Raw genomic sequence first — 25,580 nt, forward strand, 5'->3', positions numbered from 1 at the left:
CATCCCTCATCGAACTTGTATTTTTAAAGCATAATAATATCTATATTTTAAGAAGGGAACACATCTATTTATAAACCGCTACTTATAACAATGTTTAGGCACATTTCAACAATTAAAAAAAAACACTGGATTCGACTTAGGGAGCTGACATGTTCCAGAGATATGGGTAGTGTTCTATGGAAGATTAATATAAGCATGGTATGATGGGTACTGGAAGCAACTCTTCCATTTTGATTGTAGAGTGTTGGTCATTGATTTACAGAGGGGTAAGAGAGGGAAGGCTGGTCATTTTTTATTATGACCACTGATATAAATATAAATAAAAGTTGTTCCTAGGACCTTAAACCATCTCTGAAAAAGAGCACAAAAGACGAGAAAGATGCTCCCCATCAAATCAAGCCCTATGGGTTATTCAGCATGGAAGAAGTACAATGTCTATCACTTTTTGTATGCAAGAGAAAAGAAGCACCATTGAATTGTAGACATGGGGGAAAAGGATATTAGAGAGGCTCACAGAAAAACTGAATATTGCAATACAAGGTAAAATAATTATTTTTTCAATGCGACAAAAGCAAAAGCATAATGTTAAGAATGAAGTAAAATATCCCGTACAATATTGGGAAATTCATGATAATGAAAGGAAAATGGCTGATGTACTAAATGCGTATACCATTCAGTCAATAACACACCTCAGGCAGAACTTTTATATTAAACAGTATCAGCACAGAAGAGGCAAAAGTGATTCAGATATTCAAAGCACTCAAGATTAATAAATCCTGATGGGATCTTGGCAATGAAAACACAAGGAAACAAGAAGATTTATCCAGTAGCCACTGATGCAACTCTCTCAACAATCGCTTAAAACAGTGGTGGTATCAATGAACTGAAAATCAGTTAATGCAGTGTCCATTCATAGCTGAACTAAGAAACGACAGACCAATAAGTCTGACTCCTATTAAATGTAAAGATATGGAAGCAAGAACTAAATTAGGGAATCAACATTATGGAAATCAGACACTAAGGATTTGCCAACATGGATTTAAGGAAAGTTAGGTTTCACCTGATCAACTTCTTACAGTTCTTTGAACAAGCAACAACAGTAATGGATACGCACAAAAAATATGATGAGGCGCATCTAGATTTTCAGAAAGCTCTTGATGAAATCTTCCCTAAAGGTAAATTCTCACCCTGCTGGAAAATTCTCATTTATAGACAATAGGCATTCAGGGAAACAGATGTTTGGACTGAGAACTGGTTTATAAATAGAAAACAGTGTACAGTTAAAATTGGAGTGCTGTAATTAGGAGTACCACAAGGACCAGTACTAGGATCACTGCCCTTCCCAATTTACATCAATATTTAGGTATAAATATTTTGGTGTCTATGTAGACACACCTAGACAACGGAGAAAGCAATTACATGGTATACTGCTGCAACTCAATAATTACAGAAGATGGCTGAAAAGCATGGCATGTTATCTAAACTGAGGGATATCCTACTCCAGTCCTGGAAAGACAGTACCAGGTTTTTGTTTGACCTGTGCCCCTGATAACTTAATAGATCTTATTGAGTTACTGGACAAAGTGCTCTAAAGCAGCTGGAGATTTAACGACGGCTACAAATCCTTTTGGACTAAAGCCCTTGAGGATGGAAGCTGGACACCTTTGGTCTTTAGGGAAACTGATATTAAAAGTACTTTTAAAATGTAGAACTAACTAAAGATATGGATTTCTTGATTTCTTCTCATTTTGAGAAGCTCTTTACATGTAGTCTAAAGTCAGTAGAACTCATTATAGGTTTTCCTATAAAAATCTATATATACTGTCTGCATCACCTTTATTGTGATTTTATATTGTAAGTGCAGTCTTTAAGTGATAATGAAAACGAAATGTGCGTAATGCTGCTTTTCTTCATTTAAGGAACATTAAACAGTGATCCCAAGTCATAGATTCAACTTAAAATCTATCAAGCAGCTTCAGCAGGTCAAAAAACTTTCTTGGTTGGCTATTATTTACTAATTCTGTTGAGTCTAGAGAGTTCTAAATCATTAACCAAAAATTGAAGAATATGCTTCATCAGGTTTTAATGCTCCAAATCCCTTTGTCTTTTAAGAAATCTATCAAACCAATTAAACACTTTATTAGACTAACATTTTGTACACTTTGGTTTGCTTGTCTTCATAAACACTATCATTATTTGATTATTTGGTTTTGCAAATTGGGATACTCTTTAAAAAAAGAACAATTAAAATATCACTTTTGCCATTCACATGCAAAAACAGTGGAGGAACCATATTAGATTTGCATGATTAAATTAAAGAAGGGCAGTTATTGAATTAAAATAGAATCTGCATAAGTTACGAAACTGTAAAATTCGTCTATTGAAAACCTTTATTAATCTTCTTATAGCAATAGAATGTGAGCAGATTTTGCAACAGGACTTCTTTCTAAAATATACAAAAGAATGTATGAATGTTTCATGTTTTAGTATAATAAATGTTGTACTTGTATCTACTTATAATAGTTTTCTTAAAAGAAAATATACACAGAAAGCTTTTATGTGTTGAACTTTGCATACTCGCTGAAAAAAAGCTGTAATCTGGAAAATGAGGTCAATGGAAAATGCTTTGCATAATTGTAAAATATGCCAACAATGACTTTAATGTGTACAATGAACCTACTATTACAAAAATCATCTTAACATCCCCTATACAAAAGGTAAAGATATGAATATGGAAAACAAAGTTAACAGCAATGCCTACTGTATATAAAAAGGAAAAATCATCAGTTGCTTTAAGAATAAAGCCGGACTGCAGAGGTTCTGTTTAGCATTATTATTATGGTTCATCCACGAATCCCAATATAAGCAGAAGCAGAACAGCTTCAGTGCAAGCCCCCGGCAAGACACCCACTGTTTCTTGTACATCATACAAAAATATAGAATATTTATCATAAAAAGCCAGGTTACGTCACGTAAAAAAGGACTCCTAAATGACAGTTAGCAAAGCAAGCTAACTGACAAAAATGGCAATAAACCATCAAATGCTTTTATGTAGCTTGCTGCTTTAAAATAGAATAAGACATGGGGGTGGAGTTCTAGAAAATTCTTTTTAAATTAAACTGTTTCTTTCTTTCATTTACAGGCAGTCTTTACGCACATTGACAGGGCATGAAATCCCGTAACGTGAAGATTTCACTTTCTGGCATGGCAACATCTTGACGCATAATATGACTGTCGATCGTGAATAAGCATGTTTGTTTTTTTACAATTAATACTTTGAAAAAATGAATACCACGGAGCCCTTAAGTTGTTAAATGCAAAATCTGTTTGAAATAATTCAAGCTTTTGCGGAGGGAAATAAAAAACTCAAAGGCTGTATAGGAGTTTCATGTCAGCGCACGTGCCAAAATAAAGAAACATCGAACCACGGATTAGCAGAACTGACAGTCAGCGAACAAGACAGTTTACTGTCATGCTGTGACAAAATGCTTTAGCATTTTCCTCATGGAACCCCTGAGAGAAGCATAAAAGGCAAAAGCCATGGCAACGTGAGGGAGAGAAACAGCCCAGTCAGGGGGCATAAATCCCAAACAGTTTACTTTTTGTGGCAGCAAGAGGCAATGAAAGGCAGATGTCTTGAAAAGCCAAGGCAGAAGTCGAGAATTAATTTCTCCAGAGACAAATCCAGCAGGAACTTGGTTTCGGTTCACTGCAAGCATTCAGAGGATGTGTAGGCACGTATCAGTGGGAAACCTGTTTGTAGCCATGCTTACAACAGCAAAGACACGAGCTAGGTTTTCTTTAAAATAAGAAGGTAGGAAATCTTTGCACCCAGAATGTCCTTATTGGGAACATTTTGCCTTCTGAAGGAGAATGCAGAAATGCATCGTGACATAGAGGGGAGACAGGATTCCCGTATTAGTCAGACACCTACGTCCTTGAAGAAGCGCTGTAACATTGCAAGCCTGACGTCATGTGTAGCTCCGCATGTGTCTTCAGGGTAAATGTGCTCCTCGTCGCTGGTTGGCAGCTTCTTCGGCTCAGTGCTCTTGCAACGATGCCCCAGGACTGAAATACATTACATACGCCAGAGCTTGATATGATGACAATGATATGGTAATGAGCTATCAACAATTCTATTTATAGCTTGACATAATATTTACATAAAATAATGAAGTATAATCATTTGCAAGGAACCTATATCATGTTTAAGCCTGCATGGAGTCATTACACAGATGTTTCCTCTATTAAAAACACAGAATTTAGACTGATGACTGATAGATTGGAAATATAAACCATAAGTCACCTCCCTCATCACTTCCTTAATCAGTACAGTAGTTAAGGGAGGGGGAATTAAAGACATGCCTTTTGAATGACTTTCACATTTTATATCAAGAAGAGACGTTGATAAAAAAGAACAATGCAACCTATACACCATTCTACAAGGATGGATCATTCATGAATAAGCTCAATGAGAGGACAAGTACTAGGATGGTTCAGTTTTTTTTTAATTCTCATTGGCTTTATACTTCGCTAAAATAATCTTTCATAGATTAAAAATGCTATAGTTACCTACAGTATGTAACATTGATTTAAATCTTTCTGACAAAAGTTTAAATCGTATCAAGCTAAAGTTACTAATTCTCTGTGTTGACTGAACTTTTAACCATTTCCTAATTTTGAGCCTCCCAAAATCTAAGCTTCTTATTTCCCGGTGGAATTCGATTGTACAGCAATACATGAGGTATTTCAAGGCAGATTTCTTTCAAATAAAACACACATTCTATTTTACCTTATCAGTAACATATTTTAAAAAGTACAGTACGATATCCAACTACCACTTCAACAAAATACAAAGGTGCCAGGAATCCACTCAAACTGTATTACGAAACATGTTTTTTGACCTTTAGTTTTTAAAGAGTTCAGACTTAAAATGTGGTTTCTAGAATAGAACCTGCAGGGCATGTTGTCTCAGTGTTGAATCACACGGACCCAAAGTGAAGTTTGTTTTGTTTTTTTTACAATCGCCTCCTCATCGGCACAAACAACATTAAGTTTCAAGTCATTGCAAACAGTATAATTAGATTCCATTTTTGCACTGAAACTCTAAATAAGGCAAAAAATGAACATGAATGATAAATAACCTAATGAAAATAATGGCCACGCTTCCTCTGCGAGTGAGACCTTCAATAAGGTGGAAATAAACTACAAATAATTAATAGCTGAAAATAACAGACTGAGCACAAGCCAGGTTTGAATGAAGTCTGTTGGAAATGTAACCTGAAACTTTATTCGTAACCCATTTTGTTATTTCCAGCGATTCACATGTTTCCATCTTTGTCAGATGACCACAGGGAAACAAAGCCCTCCAACCTAGTCATTTAACCACAGATTTAACTTCTTGCCATGTGAGCAAGACCCTGTAAAATTAACTGACCTAACTTGACGTCTTACATCTTTGATCTGTATCTTACCTGAAGATGCCTGGAGCAGGACTACTAAGCCAATGGGTCTGTCCTCTGTAGATGGGCCACTCTGTCCGCAAATTACACAGTCATAGAGCACCTCGGACACCTGCTGCTCAGACGACCCCAGATCCATAGCAACATCGGCTTCTGGGGATTCTTTACACAGGACAGAAACGTGAAGGGATTTAATAAAAGATGTGCCACACAAAAGACAAATTGAGGGGTCAGGGGTCATAATATTTTTCACTGAAGGGATATGAACAGTCCTACTCTTCACCTAAAACATACAACATTTTTAGAGGTATAAAACCATTTTCTATAAAACTGGTGAGAAGCTCAGTTCAGTGATCTTCTATTAGTGATCAGCAAAACTTGGATGTTATTAGACCCCAGGACTGGATGCAAGAATCAATACAAGACGTGCGAAATGAAGAAAGTACATGCTTTCCAAAAAAGCGCCATTCAGAAACCAGATTCGAATGCAAAAATTCTGTACATAGCAATACATATACAAAAACATTTTCCTGTGTGTCCTTTTGAAATTAGATCTGCTTTCTTTTCAGCTACCTTTTAAAATAACATGAAAAATCATGAAAATCACAACAACATTCAATCCACTTCCAGGTGATTCTTTGAAAATTCTATCGTTCATTTGTTAAACTAGTATTGATGAAATATACTTAGAAGACAAACACTTTTCATTTAAAGTCAAAACCAACATTTTTACCACAAATGTATCCCACTGAATACAGACGTACAACTACGTATATTTAAAAATTTTAAGCACAATCAGTTTATCTATATCGGATAACAAAAGTATTGAAAGGCATGATATAAGAACTGAGTAATGTAAAACTTGAGGGTCTCTTAGGAAAGGATTTGAACTACATTTTCAAAACATTTAAAAAGTGGGATTGGAAATGTTAAAAATTCTCCAAGGTCAGTCTTAAAATGTAAATCAATTTTTTTCATGAAATCACATTCCCCTAATGAAAGTCACAAATTGTTAGATCTTTAAAATTAGTCATAAGCACTTCCTATACAATGCTTAAAGCAATATAAATTAGGGCTATTTTCCTATTTTCATTATACTCTCCACCTACGTCTTTACGTTGTGAACACATTCAGAATAGCTTGGAAACATGTTAACATCCTGACTTCTAAACTACTGTTGACATCCTTCAGTTCAAATCAGTTCCACTTAAGCCCTACAGGAAAAGGACACAAAATTGCTGAGAGTAATGAAACATCCTAAAAATACTTTCATTTTTTACAACACAATGAATGAAAAACAAGAAATCTAAACTTTTTAGGTGTTAAGAAACATGGGGAACTTTATATGTTCCAAAATACTGGACTTAGAGCCAAGTAGAACATATTGTGGGAGAAGCCTGACAAATTAGAGGGCTAATTTTAAATCAGAGATTGTGTTTGTGTGTAGATAATGTGCATACACATACTTATGGCATAAGCATCTGTGACAAACCTTTTCAGACTAACTTAAAAAAAGAAACACTCCTCATTCTGGTCAAGATTACAATTACGCATTACATAGAACCTTTGAAGTAAATGAAAGATTAAGCAAAAAAAAAGAGCAATATTTTATTTGCTTTCCTCACTGTGCCCACTGCCATCTCCCGGCTTCGTAGGCACTAAATCATGTAAGAGACGGCACACACAGCATTCTCCATCGCCAGCATTGCAGAGACCACCCTCAGAAGCATCAGACTGAGCAGTGTGTCATGAGCAGTCAGCTGCTAAGCCTAGCAGACTGTGCACAGACATTCACTGCTTTTAAATCTTGCTGATGCACTCGTGAAATTTGTTCCACATGACAACAACACCAAAGATTGTGACAGTTCAGCTTTCTTCACAGAATCTCGAGACTGTCTTATGACGACAGGCCAAAGAGTTACAGATTTGGGATATTCTGGACAAAAAGATTCAGCTTGTGCCTGAGATGACACCTTGCTTGGGTACTTCTGGTGCTTTTCACCACTGAAAGCTGAAGTTGGAGAAATCGCAATAAAATGCAAAAGCTTTAGTCAATCCCTAAAAATTATTTGAAAATTTACTGAAGGTTTTATATGGTCAGGGTTCATATAATTCTGAGGTCTACAGAGGATAATCCCACTTCAAGGAAGTAGAAAATGAAGCCTAAAAGGCTTAAAAGATTTCTCATAACCAAATCATAGTTTAAGTCAGACTTACCTGTTACAGCTCAGATTCAGTTACTTAAATTGGCAAAGAAGAGAAAAAAATAACACACACTGAAGATATATTGTTCTGTTTTTAACTGTATATATTCTTAATTAAATCTTCCCCTTTACTGCCTATACAGTACCTGCATTTCATAAAATTATCTGTAATAGCCTAAAGATTAACTTTATTTTTAAACTGACACCATTTATTGTACAGTGCTCAAGGAGGAGGACACAAAACCTTACTGCTTAAGCTACTGATACCATTATTTTAAACTTCTCGTGTGTCCTTTCAGAAGATCTCTGGAGTTCCTGAGTTCTCCTTCCCTGTCATATGTGTTTTATCTCTCAGTCCCTGCTGCAGCATCATTCCACACTGAGAGGCAGGTACAGCTAGCCACTCAGTCAGCAGTTACCATGGCAACCAAAAGCCCAGCTCTCGGCCTCTACATTGTGCTCCTAATAAGAGTTAATCCACTTCCGTAAGGCAGCACTGTCTTTATCCGATTACAGAGTCAGTTTACAGCATTTCAGAAAGGAGGTAAACTGATGCACTGCACTAATAATAACTTCATAACCATCATAACTTGAGAATATGGCACGCACAGTCGTTCAATAAATGACTGTTTAAGGAGGAAGACATAAAACGACAATAACACAGCGTGCAGGAAAAAAATAAGACACCACCTCATTCTGGCAAATGAAAGTCTAATTATAAGACTCGTTTAAGGTGCCAAAGGCAATGCTAGCAGCTTATATCATCCTCAAACAAGGAGAGGAGACTTCCTTTCCAAGGTATGACAACAAAATATTTTTTGAAACACAAGTGAATTAATTAACCATGGTTAATTTGTTATTCTCCTTTTAATCTGTAAACCATTCTAACTTCTGAATCCCATCAATAACATGGTCCACTGAGGACAAAAGAACATTTTAATACGATGCGACTGGTGGTTTGCCATCTATAATGTCTTATTTGTACCAAAATAGAACCTAAAGCTTTGGAACACTCATAAAAAACATCTGGGACAAATAAATATAACTTAACTAGACCTTTAGTGCCTCTGCATTTTTACACACAAGGAAAAAAATCCTTATGCTGTATGAGAGTATGGAAATACACTGTGTAAGCTGTAGCAGCATTATATTAAAGCTGCACAACGATCCACTACCAGAGAAAGAACAAAACAAGTGTTTAAAAGGTTAGTGTTGTCTATCTAAGAAGATGAGCATTCTGGTTTCGCACCAAGGAAAGATTACTACCCATAAGGGTCAGGCAAAGCAACATGCTGTAGGACTATGTACTTTCTGAGGACACTGTCAGGGCAAGAAGTTGTATTAGAACATGCACAACCTTTGTTAACTTCAGATCTGTGAAAGCTAATCAAGTCACTGTGTACAGCACATTGCATGGGGGGGAAGGGCTTTGACATAAAACATTCTCCTGATTCAAATTCCTGGTTTATTGCATGAAATCTAATTAATCTGAATTTCTTATTGATTGACATGTTGGTCCAATATTAATTATTTTTAAAATTAGATTTAAACGCTGAAGGCCTTGCTCAATTTCAAAAATATCGAAAAAAATGCCAGCAAAAGCTCAAATTGATTTATTGTTTAAGGTCACATATGGTCTGCCAGGGAGGTTGTTCTTCAAAAGGCAATAAAAACATTTTTCATTAGGAAGTCAATGTAACAGCTTTTGCTCCAGGCGGTAAGTTACTGCTGTATCACACACTGCAGTGACTAAAAACATGGAATGGGAACGGCCCAATAACAAGGACCTGGCTGTTGCTGTACAATTCTGTTGAAAGTAGACGAAACCGTCTGTTACGTTCATACATTATGGTTCTTCATTGTTAAACATTTCCTGTACTTTCTAGTCTTGGGTTATGTTATGTTTCCCTGCTAAATTTTCCATCTAATATTTGCACTTTTGTTGTACATATATATACACACCATATGTACCCACTACAAATTCAAGAAAAACAGCTGGGTTACTTCTGCAACTGGATTATCACAACAAAAATTTCATTTGTTATGAAGCGGACACAAGTGGAAAGTGTGAAAGTACATTTAATACTGAGAACAGGCAGCACTTTCTTAATCAAAGAGGTGTAGGAGTATGGAATAAATTACCCAGCTAAGAAAATACAAAACAAATGACAGGTTAAGGTCCCTGGATCAATTAGCTACTACCTACTAAATGGCCCAGTTTGTAAACCTTATTTACAAACTAGTCTCATTTGTAAACCTTAATAAGATTACCGCCTGCCAAAAACCTTGGGTAAAACAGAAATTATTTTCATTTACACAAACATGCGATTCAACCTCACAGTGGCATCTGGCATTTCAATGACAACTGGATAGTGTAAACACAGAGACAGTACTATCATCTGCAGACACCATCTTTGAAGTTCAACATTTCCTCTTGCATCTGTGACAAGAGAACATCAAATCAGAATAATTTACATTAATTCCCTGCCTTGCAAAAATCTAAAAACCCAGCTTTCAAAGTACTTTGGCACCACTTTTAATCTTAGTGAAATACAGAGAGACTTTCAACTTCTCAGAACACCATAAAGCCAGTTCAGCTTCTGAAGGAAACCATCAGCAGGGGGTATGTCATTCAAAGACAAGGTCATCAATTATTTTATTGTATTCACTTTTAATTTGCTCTTTTCAGGTATTTAGAATTCTAATCATGAATGCTACACAATCTTGAATGAATTCATACCAATAAAAAAGTCAAATTAAAGGGGACAAAAAACAAACTTTAATGCAGTTAATCTGGGAACCTACTCTTTTAATAGCTTTTAATTTTTTCAGGTTACAGACATTATGGAAACAAATCCATTTTCTTTCAAGCATTTGTTTGTTAGACATTTCTAATTAATTAACACCATCAGAGATTCTAGAATTTATCTGTTTTATTTTTAAATTTCTGTATAATGGCCAAGATTAAAAAAATAAATGAGGATATCCAGGCATTTAGACTGCAATTATTGTATTACTGCAATTTATAGTGAATAGTGGGATCTAATGATCTTTTCTGTACTTAAATCTCTTGTGTTTTTGTCAATCAAGTAAGAGGTATGATACGATGTGAGATGCGTTCATTTGCCACGTCGTAAACACATTTCCCTCTAAAACATAAGTGATAGTAATCCATGTGCGTATTTCAAACAGAGGAAAAGAAAACTGAAAAACAAAATCGCAGCAAATTCCACAAGCAATTTTGGGAAATAATTTGAGATAAAAAAATCTGTTCTCTGTATCATGAAAGATCAGATTAAAAGGAGGAGTGGATTTGGTTACGTACGTACTGTACAGTGTAATGCAATGCGTCCAAATGGGATTTGACTCATTTTGTTTCAGCTTCCCCTCCTTGTGACTCGCTTCTACCATTTCACACAGGGAAATGAATGGCTGAACAGATGCTCAAGCGCTCTCCTATTTCACCACTTTGCCTAGTTGGCACCCTCTGCAACATCTGATTCAACCTTGAACACAACTGTAGCCTACTGAAAACTCGGTGATCACTTTTTATTCTGATTAGATGGCCAACACGCTGCACACAGAAGCTAACTGCATGGCAGGATGAGCCAGAAACAAGTCACAGCCCACAGCATATGACAGTCAAGACACCAGAACTCTGTGATGCTGGGATGTTAAAAATGACATTAAATCTCAGTTGCTGATATTTGAAAGAAAATAAGTCTAGACAATCCGCTAGCTCTCATAATTAGCTCTTATGCACATATAGTTGCATCTTACCTACCCTCTTGCTTCAAATAGAAGATGTGATTTTCAAAGTGCTGCTTGTTTAATAAAATACGTTTCACCTGGTTGCTACAATGAAATTTGTAACATCTAAGCAACTCAGGTTCCTTTCTGTCACCAAGCTTTCTGTCAGGCTTATGAAGGCATGAAACTGGATCCCCTGTTAGCAAGCCAGATGCCACAGAGATTCTCTTCTCTATTAGCATGCCAGAATACTGCTGAACATAGCTTTAAGTTTCTAATTGTGGACAACATTTTTCATTTACTAACCACTATGTGTCAAGGAGGTCCCTCAGAGTCTAACCAGCTATTAGCAGTTTGATATCATTTGCCCTGACCCAGCATGCACACTCCCAGAAGACCACTTGAAACTAATTTCTTCTCCTAACAGGGTTCTAGAGATGAAAGGAGTGAGGAAGCTCGTGTCACCTTGCGTTAAAAAAATCACATTTTCTTTTTTTTTTGCCTAGAGTACTTTCCCTTCAAGGACTCACTCTGAGTTCATGGTGCCCGGATGAGAAGTGTGGCTGTTTAGTGAAGAGTTATGTCAGTACACAACATGGGAAAACGCTGCATTGTTCCTCACTGCAACCGCACTGCGTACTAAATCATGTTCACCCTGCACTCTAAGCACAAAACCAGTTGCATTATAATCACTTGATACATTCAGCATTACAAAAAAAAACAACCAAGTGGAGTATCATTAAATGCCTTCAGATTCTATTACATCTGCCTATGGGCTGAAGCAACATGTTTCTGCAAACAAACTGGGCAATTCTGTAAATAAAATAGCTTAGAATTCCGATAAAATCTTTATTACCAGCCATTCTCAGCCCTTTTTAACCACCACATTCTTTAAGTGCATTATCAATAGACATCTTCTCAAGCTGAATGGGAATTATTGGCTGATATGTAATCACCGGTGTTAGCCTAATAATTGCACTTCCAAAAGGTTCTTTTATTGAGAGAATGTGGTTTTATTTAATATAAATGCTAATACGGTTACAGGAGCAACATTCATTTCTGAACGTTAAAAAATTGACAACAGGAGATGCAGGTCATCCCGTAAGTCTGAACTTATTTAACTGGTATGTTTGTGATGATACCACCTCATTGAAAGTCACAGGTCCTTATTTTTTTGATTGTGGACAAACTGAGCAAACTGCCAAGTCAGTGCAAAATAAATCTGATAGGCATGTGGGCACTTTGCCCAGCATGTGCGATCAGGCATAGTGTGAATAAAAGGCTGTCAGTGGCAATTTATTTCAATGCTATAGCACCATCAGGTGGACATTTCAGATACAGGCAAATTAAATAATCCTTTCATTTATATAGTGCTCGTTATCAAAAAGAATATCAAGATACTTAACATATAAAAGTAGACCAACCTACTTCATCTAGCACTTAAGCCAACGTGACCACGTGGTTGACTAGTAGCAGTTATTGTGTACCAGCAGCCCCACTTGACAGCAAATCACACAGAGCAGGAACCTGCTTCACCAATTAAATTTACTTTGAACCTTACGAAGGCCAAATCGTACAAACCAGAGTGGTAAACAGCCAGGAGACTGTGGATAGCACTCCTACGCTTTTACAGTATAACCAAGTGGTAAGGTACTTGGGTTGACAACTCATCCTAAGCAATCTATTCACTAAAGAACTGAAAAATTGCCAATATATTCACCTATTCAACTGATCTTACACTAGTTTCTTGTTTATTTGTGGACAATGAATGTACAGCTTCACACATCAAATCTTCAATGAAAATGAAGTACTCAATAAAGCACTGAGTTTATTAAGTATTAACAATTTAAAGTCACCTAAACTACTTTACAGAGGATCACTGATAAGCACTTTAAAGTCCAAATACATTTCAGACCTTTTTTGGTTTTAAATTACCGTATAACTGAACAATGATTCATGGGTACCCAGGATTCAGGGAATCTGTCTTCTTAAAAAGCATTTATGTTAATGTAGTTTAATGGTTCTAGAATTGGCTGCTGCTGTTCACTTACAAGCTCACTTATCTGCAAAAACGCTGTATGAGCATTTTGCAGTCTGGATTTAAATCAATGCATAGTACAGAATCAGCTCTTGTTAGTAATGATCTACAGTTGTCTGCAGTCTGTTTGTGGCAGGATTCAGTGCTGATGTTGGAAATGTTGATCATACCATCTTGTTGAACAGGAATGAATGGAGAGCGATGCTGGTATTGCTGCTTTGTTAGGTTTGATTCTTTTCTGTTAGAAATCAATTTGGTGAAATTGTCATTATACCTCCTCAACTAAGCTGGACACATCCGATATCCTACAGGGCACTGCTCTTGGCACGATTTTTAGTGTCTGTGTTACCATTAGGTCAGATTCTTCACAGGTATGATATCAGCTTGCATTTCTATGTTGATGATTAAACCAGACATTAATCGGAAATTGCTGATTGATCTGCTTTATCCATTCTGTAAACCTTGCTTTTGCAATGGTAAAGTAAGCCCTGGAATCAGTGCAGCTTCTCAGATGAGGAACCCGGGAACATGAGCACATATCACCTCATTTAGCTGGCTCTCCTTGTTTTTTTTGCTATATCAGTGCACCGCCGACACCCTACACATGGTTTGAGCTCTCTTTAGATTCTGGCCTTATTCCTGTTCCCAGTATCAGGCTCCTAATACTCAGAGATCCTGGGAGACGGCGTTTTCTATTTTGTTGCTGCGAGACTGTGGAATGATCTCCCAGTCCGTATCAGATCTTGTTAGTCAGTAGCCATCTCTTTTGATTGATGATGAGATGAGATGAGATGATGTTCCATGAAAGCTCCTATATAAAGATTATTAATGAAACTTGGAATGAAACTGCGCACAAAAAAAACTTTATACAACAGAAAATACCAGTAGCCTTTTATGTTTTTACACCAGTGCTGTCAGCACTTTGTTCAACTGGAATAAATAAAAAAACCTCAGTAAGAACAAATCTACACTGTATTCCAGTGTTTTCCAATCCTGGTCCTAAAATACCTTCTTCTCTTCTGGCTTTCACAAGATCAGGTCTATCTTCACTCAAAAAGAGGTCCAATAAGCTGAATTTGTTTTATTTATACAGTTTCTGCTTTTACATGGAGAGCTAGGAAAGGGTGGGAAATGAAAATGAACTCTGTACCAGATGCTGGGTTTCTGAAATGCTCTCATTAGTACCATTTCAAACACTCATTAGAGGAATGTTTGCCAATGCCATTCTCACCTGTTTCTGCAGATCATTAATTTACAATCAATTAGGAGTTATTTAGGCAACTGAGAAGCAAGACTAAACTAAGTTGACAGAGCTCTGTTTATTACATTTCTTGGAAATAATACACATATCTTATTTCTGAAACCAGGACCTGAGTGTGGAAAAGTTCAAATCAAGCCATTGGTTAAATGGCGAGTTCAATCTTTTTAATTTAAGAGCAGTGACGGAAAACAATCCAAGACAGAAACATATTCCAGAAAGCAAACTAGGAAGGACGGAAAATAGGCCTAAAGAGAAGTTGAACGAGATGGCTTCCATTCAAGGATAGATATGGAAATGGTAAAGTATGGACAGAAACAGTATAAAGATTTGTCCCCAAAGTAAATCAAAGGCTAGGATGTAGTGGCCCAAACGGCTTTAAAATCAGTTCAAACAGATATAAGGATAAAGAAAGCACTTTAGGAAAGATCTAAAAAACAGGGTGCAGTTAAAACAAAGGAGTATAACAAACTCCAAGCCCGGGTGGAAAATTACATTCTAAAGATATGAGAGAGCTAGAAAGGAAACAATGCAATAGAGTACCTTTTTATCCAGTATTACAACAAAAAATACAGTAAAGAATTAAATCAAATCGGTCTTGGATAATTATGGGGAAACTTCTAGTTGATGAAATGGAAATGATTGATGTATTAAATTAATATTTCACTCAGATGTTTACTGGTGAAGAAATCAATAATACAGTATACCACGGGCTGAGGAAGTACAAATTCTGTAATAAATAGTATTAGCATAGAAAAGGCAGAAGTACTACAGGTACTTGAAGCACTGAAGATAAATCTCTGAGGCCTGATGTCTTTCTACGGGTTGTACTTAAGGAAATCTGAGATTATTTTCACATCCATAAGCCATCAACAAACCTCTTCCAACAGTCACTCAAGACAAGGATTGCATCTACCGACTGAAAAATTGCAAATGTCTGTCCATAAAAAGGGAATATGAAACAGAACCACAAAATCACAGACATTAAATCTCACTTCTGCTACACGTAAAGTAAAACAATCGATAAGAACTAGAGGGCCATCTATGTACTGTAGAAAAACTATCCTAGGCTGTACTTGGAAGTTGCAGGTCTTGCTTAACTAACTTAAGAACTAATTTGCCTGCAGAGACTTTGAGTTGATACCCTGCTAAACTAGTACATATTCACTAAGGAGTCAACAATCAAGTATCAGCATAGAAGAGGGAAAAGTCTTTCAGGTAACTGAAGCACTAGAGACGACCAAATCTGAAGCTACCGGCTGCACTCTTCCATCACTTGCTTAAGACAGGGGTAGCACCCATGGGCTGGAGAATTGATAATGCAGTGTCCATCAATTCCAAAACAGAACTTAGTAATTATGTACGTATATGGAAACAATTGGAACTACATTAAGGGATCTTTTTTATGGAAAGCAGGTACTAAGGAATTGTCAACATGGATTTGGGAAAGAGCTAGGTCTTGCCTAACCAACTTATTACAGATCATTGAATAAGAAAAAGCATTAATAGAAACACAGAGCATACAATACAGTATATTCAGATTTTTTTTAAGGGTTTCGATAAAGTTCCTCATTATGGATAAGGGATCAAAAACATTACATGCACCAATCTGGGAGATCCAGTTTGTGGAGTACAACAGCGATCTATGTTGGGATCTATATATACATAGATATACATTGTGATGTAGAGTGAAAGTGAGAGTAAGAGAGAAGTTTACGCATGATACCAAAAAACACTTAGAAAGAATTCCATAAGATCAGCAAACCCTACTAATGGATACGTTGCAAAGAAATTCAGGACTGGGCAAACACCTTGCGAGTGATGATTAAGGTAGACAAAAGCGGTGTATTACATGCAGGAAGTAAAAAGTACAAAAAAAGACATGGGGAACACGGAGCTTGAAGAAGCTAGATATGAAAAAGACTAAGGTGTTTATAGTGACATTTATACATTTTAGACAACATGGCAAGCAATAAAAATAGGCAATGTTAGGATATACTGTACTGTATTTCAGTATACGGTATACTGATATACTGTATAGTTAAATGTACAGAATTTAAATTAAGCAGGTTGCTAATAAAATTGACAGCGCATTAGTAAAAATGATTTAGACTATTTTCAACAATTTTGGTGAGCAATTTACAAAAATACATTGCTGTCTTGTAATAATTTCAGAGAACAGCAATCGGATATATTCCTGGGCATTAAACTGACTGGCTAAAAGACATTAACCTTAAAAGTCTTAAATAGAGAACATTATAAAGAAGTCTTGTTCACCCTTTTCAAACAAAAATAAGTACTACAGGAAAGTCAGGACTTCCAAAAACATAAGCTCTCACTTACCAACATCCATAGCAGTTTCCATAAAACTCTTCTGTCGGGAAGCAAATTCAGCAAGTAACTTCTGTTGTCTCTCTCTGGCCTTCTGCCGTCTACACAGCAAAAAAGAAAGGTTTACATTAGAAAAAAAGACTCAGTATTAAGCAGACTTGTATTGATTGATAACCGTTACAGTAATTTTCAATTTAGCTCATAATACATGGATACTTCAACTTCAGAACTTGTTTTAAAATCCCTAGGGACTGTTTCTGATTTGTTTTTGCTTTAAAATAATACCCAAAGACCTCTAGAGCTACTAAGGATCTGCAGGCCTCTCCTACTGTGGCTAATGTCAATGGCTGTGTATCAACCACTGAGAAAGTTTGAATGAGAGTGGTTTTCATAGGAGGATAGCCAGGAAGAAACCATCATTCTCTAGAAACCAAATAACCACCTGTCTCAAGTTTGCTAAATCACACGTGGGTGATCTACAAGACCGGGAGAATACCTGAAGAATGTTCTCTCTATGAGTGAATCTAATATCGAACTATTTGACCACAAGGAGAAACATTATGTGTGGCAAAAATCACACACTGATTTCCAACGGAAGAACGACACCCCAGTGTCAAACACGGTGGTGGGATTATCGTGGTCTGTGGCTGCTTTACTGCCCCAGGACCCGGATGGCTTGTCATCAAAGATGGAACCATGAATTCCACATTGTGTCAGCAAATTCGGGAGAAGGATTTCAGGTCATCCGATCATCAGCTGAAGCTGAGCCAAAAGTGGGTCGTGCAGCAAAACAACAATTTATGCATATAAGCAGACCTACAACACGCTGTCTGTAGAAGAAATTTCATGTTTTGGATTGGCTACAAATCCAGACCTAAACCCCACTGCAATGTTATGGAAAGACCTGATGCAAGCTGTTCATAGACGAAAACTCTCACATTATTCTGACAGTTCTGTAACGAAGACTGAGGCCAAAATTCATAGAAGTCAATTCGAGAGACTGATAAATAGTAACTGGAAATGTCTAGCTGAAGTCATGGCTACTCAAGAAAGTGCCACCAGTATCTGAATCTAAGGGTTCACATACTTATTCACATATGGATATTAACTGCTCGACCATTTTGTTAAACAATACAAATAGACCTTGCGGCTTTGTAATATACATTAACTTCATCTATTAAGACTTTCAGGAAAATCTCCTAACATTTTTAAACTAAAATATACAAGTATACACATACAGTATGGAACTGGGAGGGCTCAAGCATTTTGTCAGCAGTGTATCTCCTCATCTGCAAGTGATCTGAGGAATATTTGTAATTTTATTACTTTCATCTTACCTATAGAACATACTTCAGGAAGTGGGATTTTTAAAGTAGGAAACGTTTAAGATAAAACAGACCTATTTTTTCTTTGAACACTTATGTAAAAATGTTGATGACCAGGTGTGCTCATTTTTGGTTAAGTTAGATTTCCTCAAATGAAGCCCATTATGATGAAAGTGTTAACCCAGAAATGCATCTCCATGGTAACAACACAGTGGGTAAGAGACCCTTGTAAGAAAGACTGCTCAGATCAGGAGAAAAGACAGCATTTAAAAAATGAGCTATTTCAGCCTGCTCTGAAAATTGAATGCCCTGTGTCAGCTGCAGTGAAATGATTAGCTTCTCATATGCTCATGTAAATTGGAAATGTATAGAATTCAACAAAAATATCACTGAAAATGGTGTGCTATTATTTATGTAAAATTTGTCTTCCACCTAGCCATTTCCTAACTACTAAAATGTTCTTGCTTCATTTTCATTTGTGCACTTAGAAATGCAGGAATTTAAATGATTTTCTTCAGCCTCTTAGGCCAGAGACAAATGTATTTAAAACAGAATGGACTTTGTTGTTTTTTTAATGTAGTACACTAGGAAGGATAGGGAAGTGATTTTAGTAGTATTAAAATAAATTTTAATTTAGAAAAGATAAAACACTTAGAAAATATCAGCTTAAGTGCAAGTACAAAACTATGTTCGAAAGACAAGCCAAAATGTAGGTTTAATCATATTTTGAGAAACCCAATACAAGCAAAATGGCACATGACTAAAAGTATTATCGGTTTGAAGAGAGCCTCGCCTCTTGGCTTTTCGCAGCTCTTGTTTTCCAGACGTCTCTCTCTTTGGCCCTGGCTATGGCTCAGATAAACCAGGCTTGACTGTAAATAGAGACCCCTAATAAGAAGACATAAACAAAGTCTGACAGGTCCAGTGCAGCTCAGTAATTTTCACTGACAGCTTAAGAGGCAGAGACACTAAGCCTGAAAAATATCACGAGTGATTCTGATTCTCTTGCATTGCCGGATTGCAGTTTCTATAGCAACGGCCTATCTAGTGGGAGATGCTACCTTTGTCTTTGTCTGCAGGTCGAGTCAACCAAAAATAGGTCATCATTGAGTGCTTATAGCCTATTCGATCTTCATTACAACAGACCAGGACTTGAAAACAAAATAAGAAATGAGACGAGCTCACGTGAGCAGCATTCCTGTATCAGATTAGATTAATCTTCATTATTAGACTGTCAGAAATTCTCTGATATTAGTAAATGTGTTTATGGAATATCAAATGTCATTCTTCATGTTGTTGGGAGTTATTGCAAAAGATCATCAAATCATCTCAATGACAAAGATGTCTTCCACTGTATCTAGATATGAAAACCTTTCTGCTATTTGTACAAGAAATAGATTTTTTTAATGTTCATCATAGTGCTACATACTGTACATCCACTAAACTGTCATTACGGCACAAAAAGGGGAGACTTAAATTTCACGAGACTGGACTTTCACCAGAGAGTGAGGTCACGTCACATTCAGCAGGACATTTGTGAATGACTGCTCTCCACTTTGCAACTGAACTGACTCAACAGTTCAAGAAGCAACTACAAAGCAAGAAGCTACAACTTGCATCTGTTTTAATATTCAGCACGTATAATAAACAAATATTTGTAATTGTTAATTTTGGAAAGTGATGGCATTCGGATAATATTCTAATAATCCGATTATCCATGCTAACTTTGTGCAGCCATTCATGGTGCACTTCAAGAAGTATTAACTGATTAATTGAACTCGCACGGACTGCTTGGAATCATGGTGCACCTACAGTCTGCACCATGTTATTTTTGAACACTTCACAGTAACTATCCAGGGTCTTTCCTGGATCCAACTCGGCAGCAGGTCAACGAAGCACGTACCTCTCCTCCTTATCCATTGTTTTTTTGTCAACTGGGCTGTTTTTCTTAGGAGGAACCGGTGGTGAAATCTTCCTGCAGATCTCCTGAATGCTGCGCTTATTCTGGCGACTCCAGATTGCAGCTTTTGTCAAGATGCGCTCAATTGCAGTGATGCCATCACCATGGGTGTACTTTGTGGAGTCAAGCTTTACAAAAGCCTCTGGGTCATCCAGCCAGGGGGGGTGGAAAGAGTTTTGTTTCGCTGACAGTTTGTGGTGCAGTTTGATCAGCAGGGACAGCATGCTTTCGCGGATCTCCAAAATCTCAGTGACAAGCTGCGGAGTGGAGCCTGGGGGGATCCATTTTGTTGATGATGATTTGGGGCGCACAGCTTGGCTCGCCTCTCCACTGCTGCGGTTAATGATCTCCTGAAACTTCCGCCTGCGCTCAGCCACCAGGCTGAAAACCTGAGCCGTCCTCAGAGTCTAGGGGAAAAACAGAAACAATGGAAAGTGAGCTCTTTCTCAGGCGGGTCCTAATTTTACACCCTACCATGTTTCTTTCAATGTTTTCTCAAAAATGGATTACCTTATACTACCTTTATATCACCTTTGTACTTATGTATATTATAATGTAATGACTTGATTACACAGATCTGCTCCCTATGTCGTACAAAACAGCATGAAATAATGTAGTGATTGCTTGATATGTGAGAAGAAAAAATGTTTTTGGCCCTATAATAGCTGCAAGGTTTCACAGGGGTTTTTTTTCAAGCCAGACGACGCTGACAAATCACGGGATGAGTGAGAATCATGAGGGTGGCACTTCAGTGTGGCAGTCTAAAAACAAGGGCACATAACCAGAGGGACTCCGAAAATGTACTCTCGGTGACATTCAGAAACGATGTGCAGACAAAGTATGTCCCACTTCCACTAGATACATACAGACCACCACATAGATTGTGTTTATGTATTAAGGGAGGCAGCACTGTAAAATGGTATGACTAATTACCAAGCACAGCAGCCTTCGTTCAAATTCTAATGTTAAGATTAAAAATAATACAAAGAAAAAAATGTGTATCATAATGGTTTAATAATTACACCTCTGAAATATCTCCACTGGGTAGCTCAGCATCAAAATATTCCTCCAATCACCAAATTCAATGCAGTATTAATCATTGTGACATGCTGTTAAAGGTCAGAAATATACCTAACACTTAATTAGTTTTAGCATTCAGGAAGCAGAAAGCTTACAAGACCACACTATAATGAAAAAGGCAATCCTGTAATACAATGTTGAAGCAGCAAAAAATGCAATAACACACACAATTCACTTTGTTTAGGGCACACGTGGTAAGATGCTGAAGGGAATATTTCAAGAAAATCTGTCATCCCATTACAGAACTGTACTTTCATGCTTATTTCCAGCCCCTATTAATTATGCTGAAAGTCTGACACATGCACAGCTACCTCTCGCTGAGGGCCAGCCATTTGCCTGGAGGTCTGTGAGTCAAAAGAAAACATTTAAGCGCTTGAAGGAAAATATAATAACCTTTTCTGTCAGAGTCAAAGTCATACATTAAAAAAAACAGAGTACAATATCTGTTTAGAGTTTTATCTGAAGCATCTTACAAAAAAGAATCAAGTATCCAAGTAAAAAAATAAAATAGTGCTGCTATTAGAAAATACTGTTAGTTTGGGTCTTAGTTTAGTTCTTAAAAAAGAACATTTTCAGTTTAATTTCTCTTTGACAGAATTTAAAGTACAGAGCATCAAAGTGTCGGTACTGAACTAAGTTTAGGTTTAATCATGTAACCTTCCATTTTTATTAACTATGTGATGTTTACCTTTTGTATTCATTGACAAGACATTTTGATATTGAAAACTTATCTATTAACCTCTTTTGAAACTGTCTCCAAATCTTTCTCTATGGAATTCAATATCCACAGCATTATGTTCATGAACACTAACAATTCTAGGAGATCTGCATAAAACCTGGGTCGACCACTGTTACATGTGAATACCTTCCTTACCAAGCCATTATGACAAATATGGACAGTCCATATTTTGTAAAGGACATAGAAGTTCTAATGGCAATCTGAATCTATTTGGTGTTAAGTGAAAAATGCAAGTTCAATTAATCTGTCATCTTACATTGATCCTTATATGGCACAACATGTACATACTACACTGTGAGCAATGAGTCATATCATGTTGGGTTGTTTTCTAAATATAACCATGACATTCATGCTAGACTCCTTTGAATATGCAGCTATTGTATTGTGCTTTTTATAACTATAGAGGGCTCCCTGTGAAATGAAATGAGGACAGTTAGCAGTGCAATCAAGGAAATTTCATCTGCCACAGACTAGAAGGCAACAGCTAAGCAGGTGTGACAAGAAATTGATTGAGCGGCTGCCACCAGTTTCCAACAGAGACAAGCAAGCACTACTGAAAAGGGTCAATAGAATGAAAAATCCTGGCAATTATTCCATCCATCCATTTTCTAACTGCTTCTTCTTCCAATTCAGGGTTGCATTTCCCTGCAAGCAATGGCTGCAAGGCAGGGGCGCATCCTGGACAGGACGCCAGTCCATCGCAGGGCACACACACAGACACACACACACACACCAGGGCCAATTTCCCTAGAAGCCAATTAATAAATCAGTACATTTTTGGACTGTGGGAGGAAATCAGAGCACATGGAGGAAACGCACATGAACATGGGGAGAACATACAAACACCGCACAGACAGTACATACAAGCAGGCCAGGTGTTGAACCCCATGCTAGCCCACTGAGCCACCCCCCAGCAATTAATTTTCTATCAATCAGGATTTGAAAAGTAAATAACATTTATCCAAAAGAGTTGATAACCCCTTTTCTAACAACGGAAATGTATGTTGATTTGTAAGACCAAATGAAAAGGGTACCGAACTCAGAAGAAGGTCCTTATACTGACCTGGGCAAAGAGAGAAGAGTCAGAGCTTGTGCTAGCGGGGGGCTCCCTCTTGACTTCGGGGGCAGTCTCTGGCACCCTTACTCTCACGTAGTTGATGACATGATTCAAGTTGGATACCAAGTTAGTGCCAGGGAACCAGCTGTCATGACAGTGCTCCTCAATGCAGGGCTCCTAAATGAAACCAGAATGAAAGCCAGTGATGAGAACATTTTCCAAGATGCTGTACTTGACCTTTTTTGGGGAGGGAGTTTTGAACGACATCTCTCCTTTTCCCCCGGATTTGAATTTGAATGTACCACTTCTGCCATTATATATTCTACAATTTTGAAAGCATGTTTGTAAAACGTGTCTCCTCTATACTCGTGTGTACAAGCAGAGGGCTTTGCATTCAGGTATTAATAACTGGGGAAACGCTGAATTAGAAGAGGCTACTTATGAAAAGGACATGGGTGTTTATGTTGACATATCATTTTTATCTTTTATCTTGAGAAGCAATCAAAAAGGAGAATTTAAATCAAGGAACATTTTGTTAAAACTGTACAATGCATTAGTCAGGCCTCATAGGTCACAATGTTACAAAAAAAGATACTGCTGCTCTGGAATCAGACCAGAGAACAGCAACCTGTGCATTCGAGGGTTTAATGCAATGTCCTATACTGACAGGCTGAAAAAAACACAACTTTATTTAGTCTTGAACAGAGGAGATTATGAAGTGACCTGATAAAAGCATCCAAAAGCCTCCAAGGCACTGAAAGTCAACACAGTGGACTTTTCCATAAAGAACAGTGAGTCACGAACCAGGGGACACAAATGGAAACTTACAAAAGTGCATCTAACACCAAGAACAGGAGGCACTTCTTAACCCAAAGGGTAGTGGGAGTATGGAACAAGCTACCCATCCAGATAACTGCCTGAAGCAGATACCTTAGCCTCTTTCAAAAAAAAAACCATCTGAATGAGGCGCTTAGATCAATTAACTACTAACAGGCTAGATGGGTCAAATGGTCTCCTCTCACTTGTAACTTTTGTTATTTTCCCGATTACAAATTCTCACTGATTTACATCTCATTTGTAAATCTCATATATTTATATGTTATATATGTATTTGAAAACCTATCATACCTGAAATTTAGGATTAACAGGTAAGCACTTATTGTTCTAAATTGAACAGTTAAGCTCAGAGCAATGCCACAGTTCCACATTACAGTCAAGAGCATTGGCTCATCAGTGATGATCAAGTCTGAAATTTAATCATGTACTCTCACGGCATTTACTTAGACATGAAGTGAAATGAGGAAACACTATGGAATGTTCAGAGAAACATCATTCCGGTTTTTAACTTAAAAAATTAAAACCTATTCTAAGAAAGTCTTAAGTCTAACACAGAATAATACTAACAATAACAAACATTGAATATATGTTTCACCAATTCAGATTTACAGGCGTTAACTGGAGTAACTGAAGTTATACTCTAGTAAAGAAGAACGCTTTATTCCTTTAAGTAAATAAAAGTACTTCCTTAGATTAAAGTGAAGAAATTTCTGCCAATGCAATAATGCAATCTTTCAATGAACCCTGCAACATCACAAAGTCAAAGCTGCTTATGTAAGAATTGAAAAGACTGCACCTATTAACAAAGGCTGCAGGAAGGAAGTAAAATTGATTGGCTGTGCAGTTCAATTTCATTGGACTAGCTCGGAGAGCCTGTCTGAGCAGGACATTGTCAGGCTCCATTGGTAAAATAGCTTGGGGACTGCACCTGCCTCTGTGTGCTCAATTACAAAATCGCCACTCACAGCCACCTGCAACCAGCGCCCGAGGAGACAAAGGCTGATAAAAGAGATCTTTAATGCTCAGGTACTGGGGCATTCACAAAATGAAGCAATTTCATTCTTCCCAGACAGAAGAATGCAAAGAAAGGAAAAAAAAATCTGCTATTTATGCAAGCTAATTTAAAATGTAATTTTACACATTTCAACACTCTAAATTAAAAAAAAAAATCTAAACGTAATGGACTGGGTTTATAAGGAGCTCTCCAGTGAATTGTAATGTCTGGGGCACTAAATTACTAGGTCGAAACACCAGGTGAAATACTGTGCATGGTTTGATGCAAGCATTAGTGTCTTTAATGGACACACCAAAATCAACGTAAAAGCTTTTATACAAAGAAGGTCTCATGTCCCTTATTGTTGTTCTTTAAAGCACAGATTAAAACAAAGGATGCTAAAACATGTTACATGTCAACATCTTGAGATATTTTATACAAAGCTTGTTATTTAGATGGTAAAAAAAGGTCGAATTGACATCACTGTCCATTGAAAGCCCATCTCTGAAAGAGCGGGTCTGCATTGTGCATCCCAACACCCCCTA

General features: G+C 37.1%; 1 protein-coding gene across 3 annotated transcripts in view; it reads right to left on the minus strand.

The window, feature by feature from the left end:
* The window catches only part of ubr3 (ubiquitin protein ligase E3 component n-recognin 3), an 80,470-nt gene that overhangs the window by 34,218 nt on the left and 20,672 nt on the right, over positions 1–25,580 (minus strand). For 2 of the 3 annotated variants that reach the window (XM_088930141.1, XM_088930140.1), the window contains exons 22-27: positions 23,211–23,381; positions 21,720–21,752; positions 20,272–20,735; positions 17,056–17,144; positions 5,475–5,624; positions 3,935–4,068 (exon numbers count right to left, since the gene is read on the minus strand). In XM_088930141.1, coding sequence (XP_088786267.1) covers positions 3,935–4,068; positions 5,475–5,624; positions 17,056–17,144; positions 20,272–20,735; positions 21,720–21,752; positions 23,211–23,381 — 1,041 coding nt within the window. The remainder of the gene's footprint in view (positions 1–3,934; positions 4,069–5,474; positions 5,625–17,055; positions 17,145–20,271; positions 20,736–21,719; positions 21,753–23,210; positions 23,382–25,580) is intronic. The other variant, XM_088930142.1, reaches the window with a different exon arrangement.

Source organism: Atractosteus spatula, chromosome 13, assembly GCF_055471065.1.
Source record: "Atractosteus spatula isolate fAtrSpa1 chromosome 13, fAtrSpa1.hap1, whole genome shotgun sequence".
Lineage (NCBI taxonomy): Eukaryota > Metazoa > Chordata > Actinopteri > Semionotiformes > Lepisosteidae > Atractosteus > Atractosteus spatula.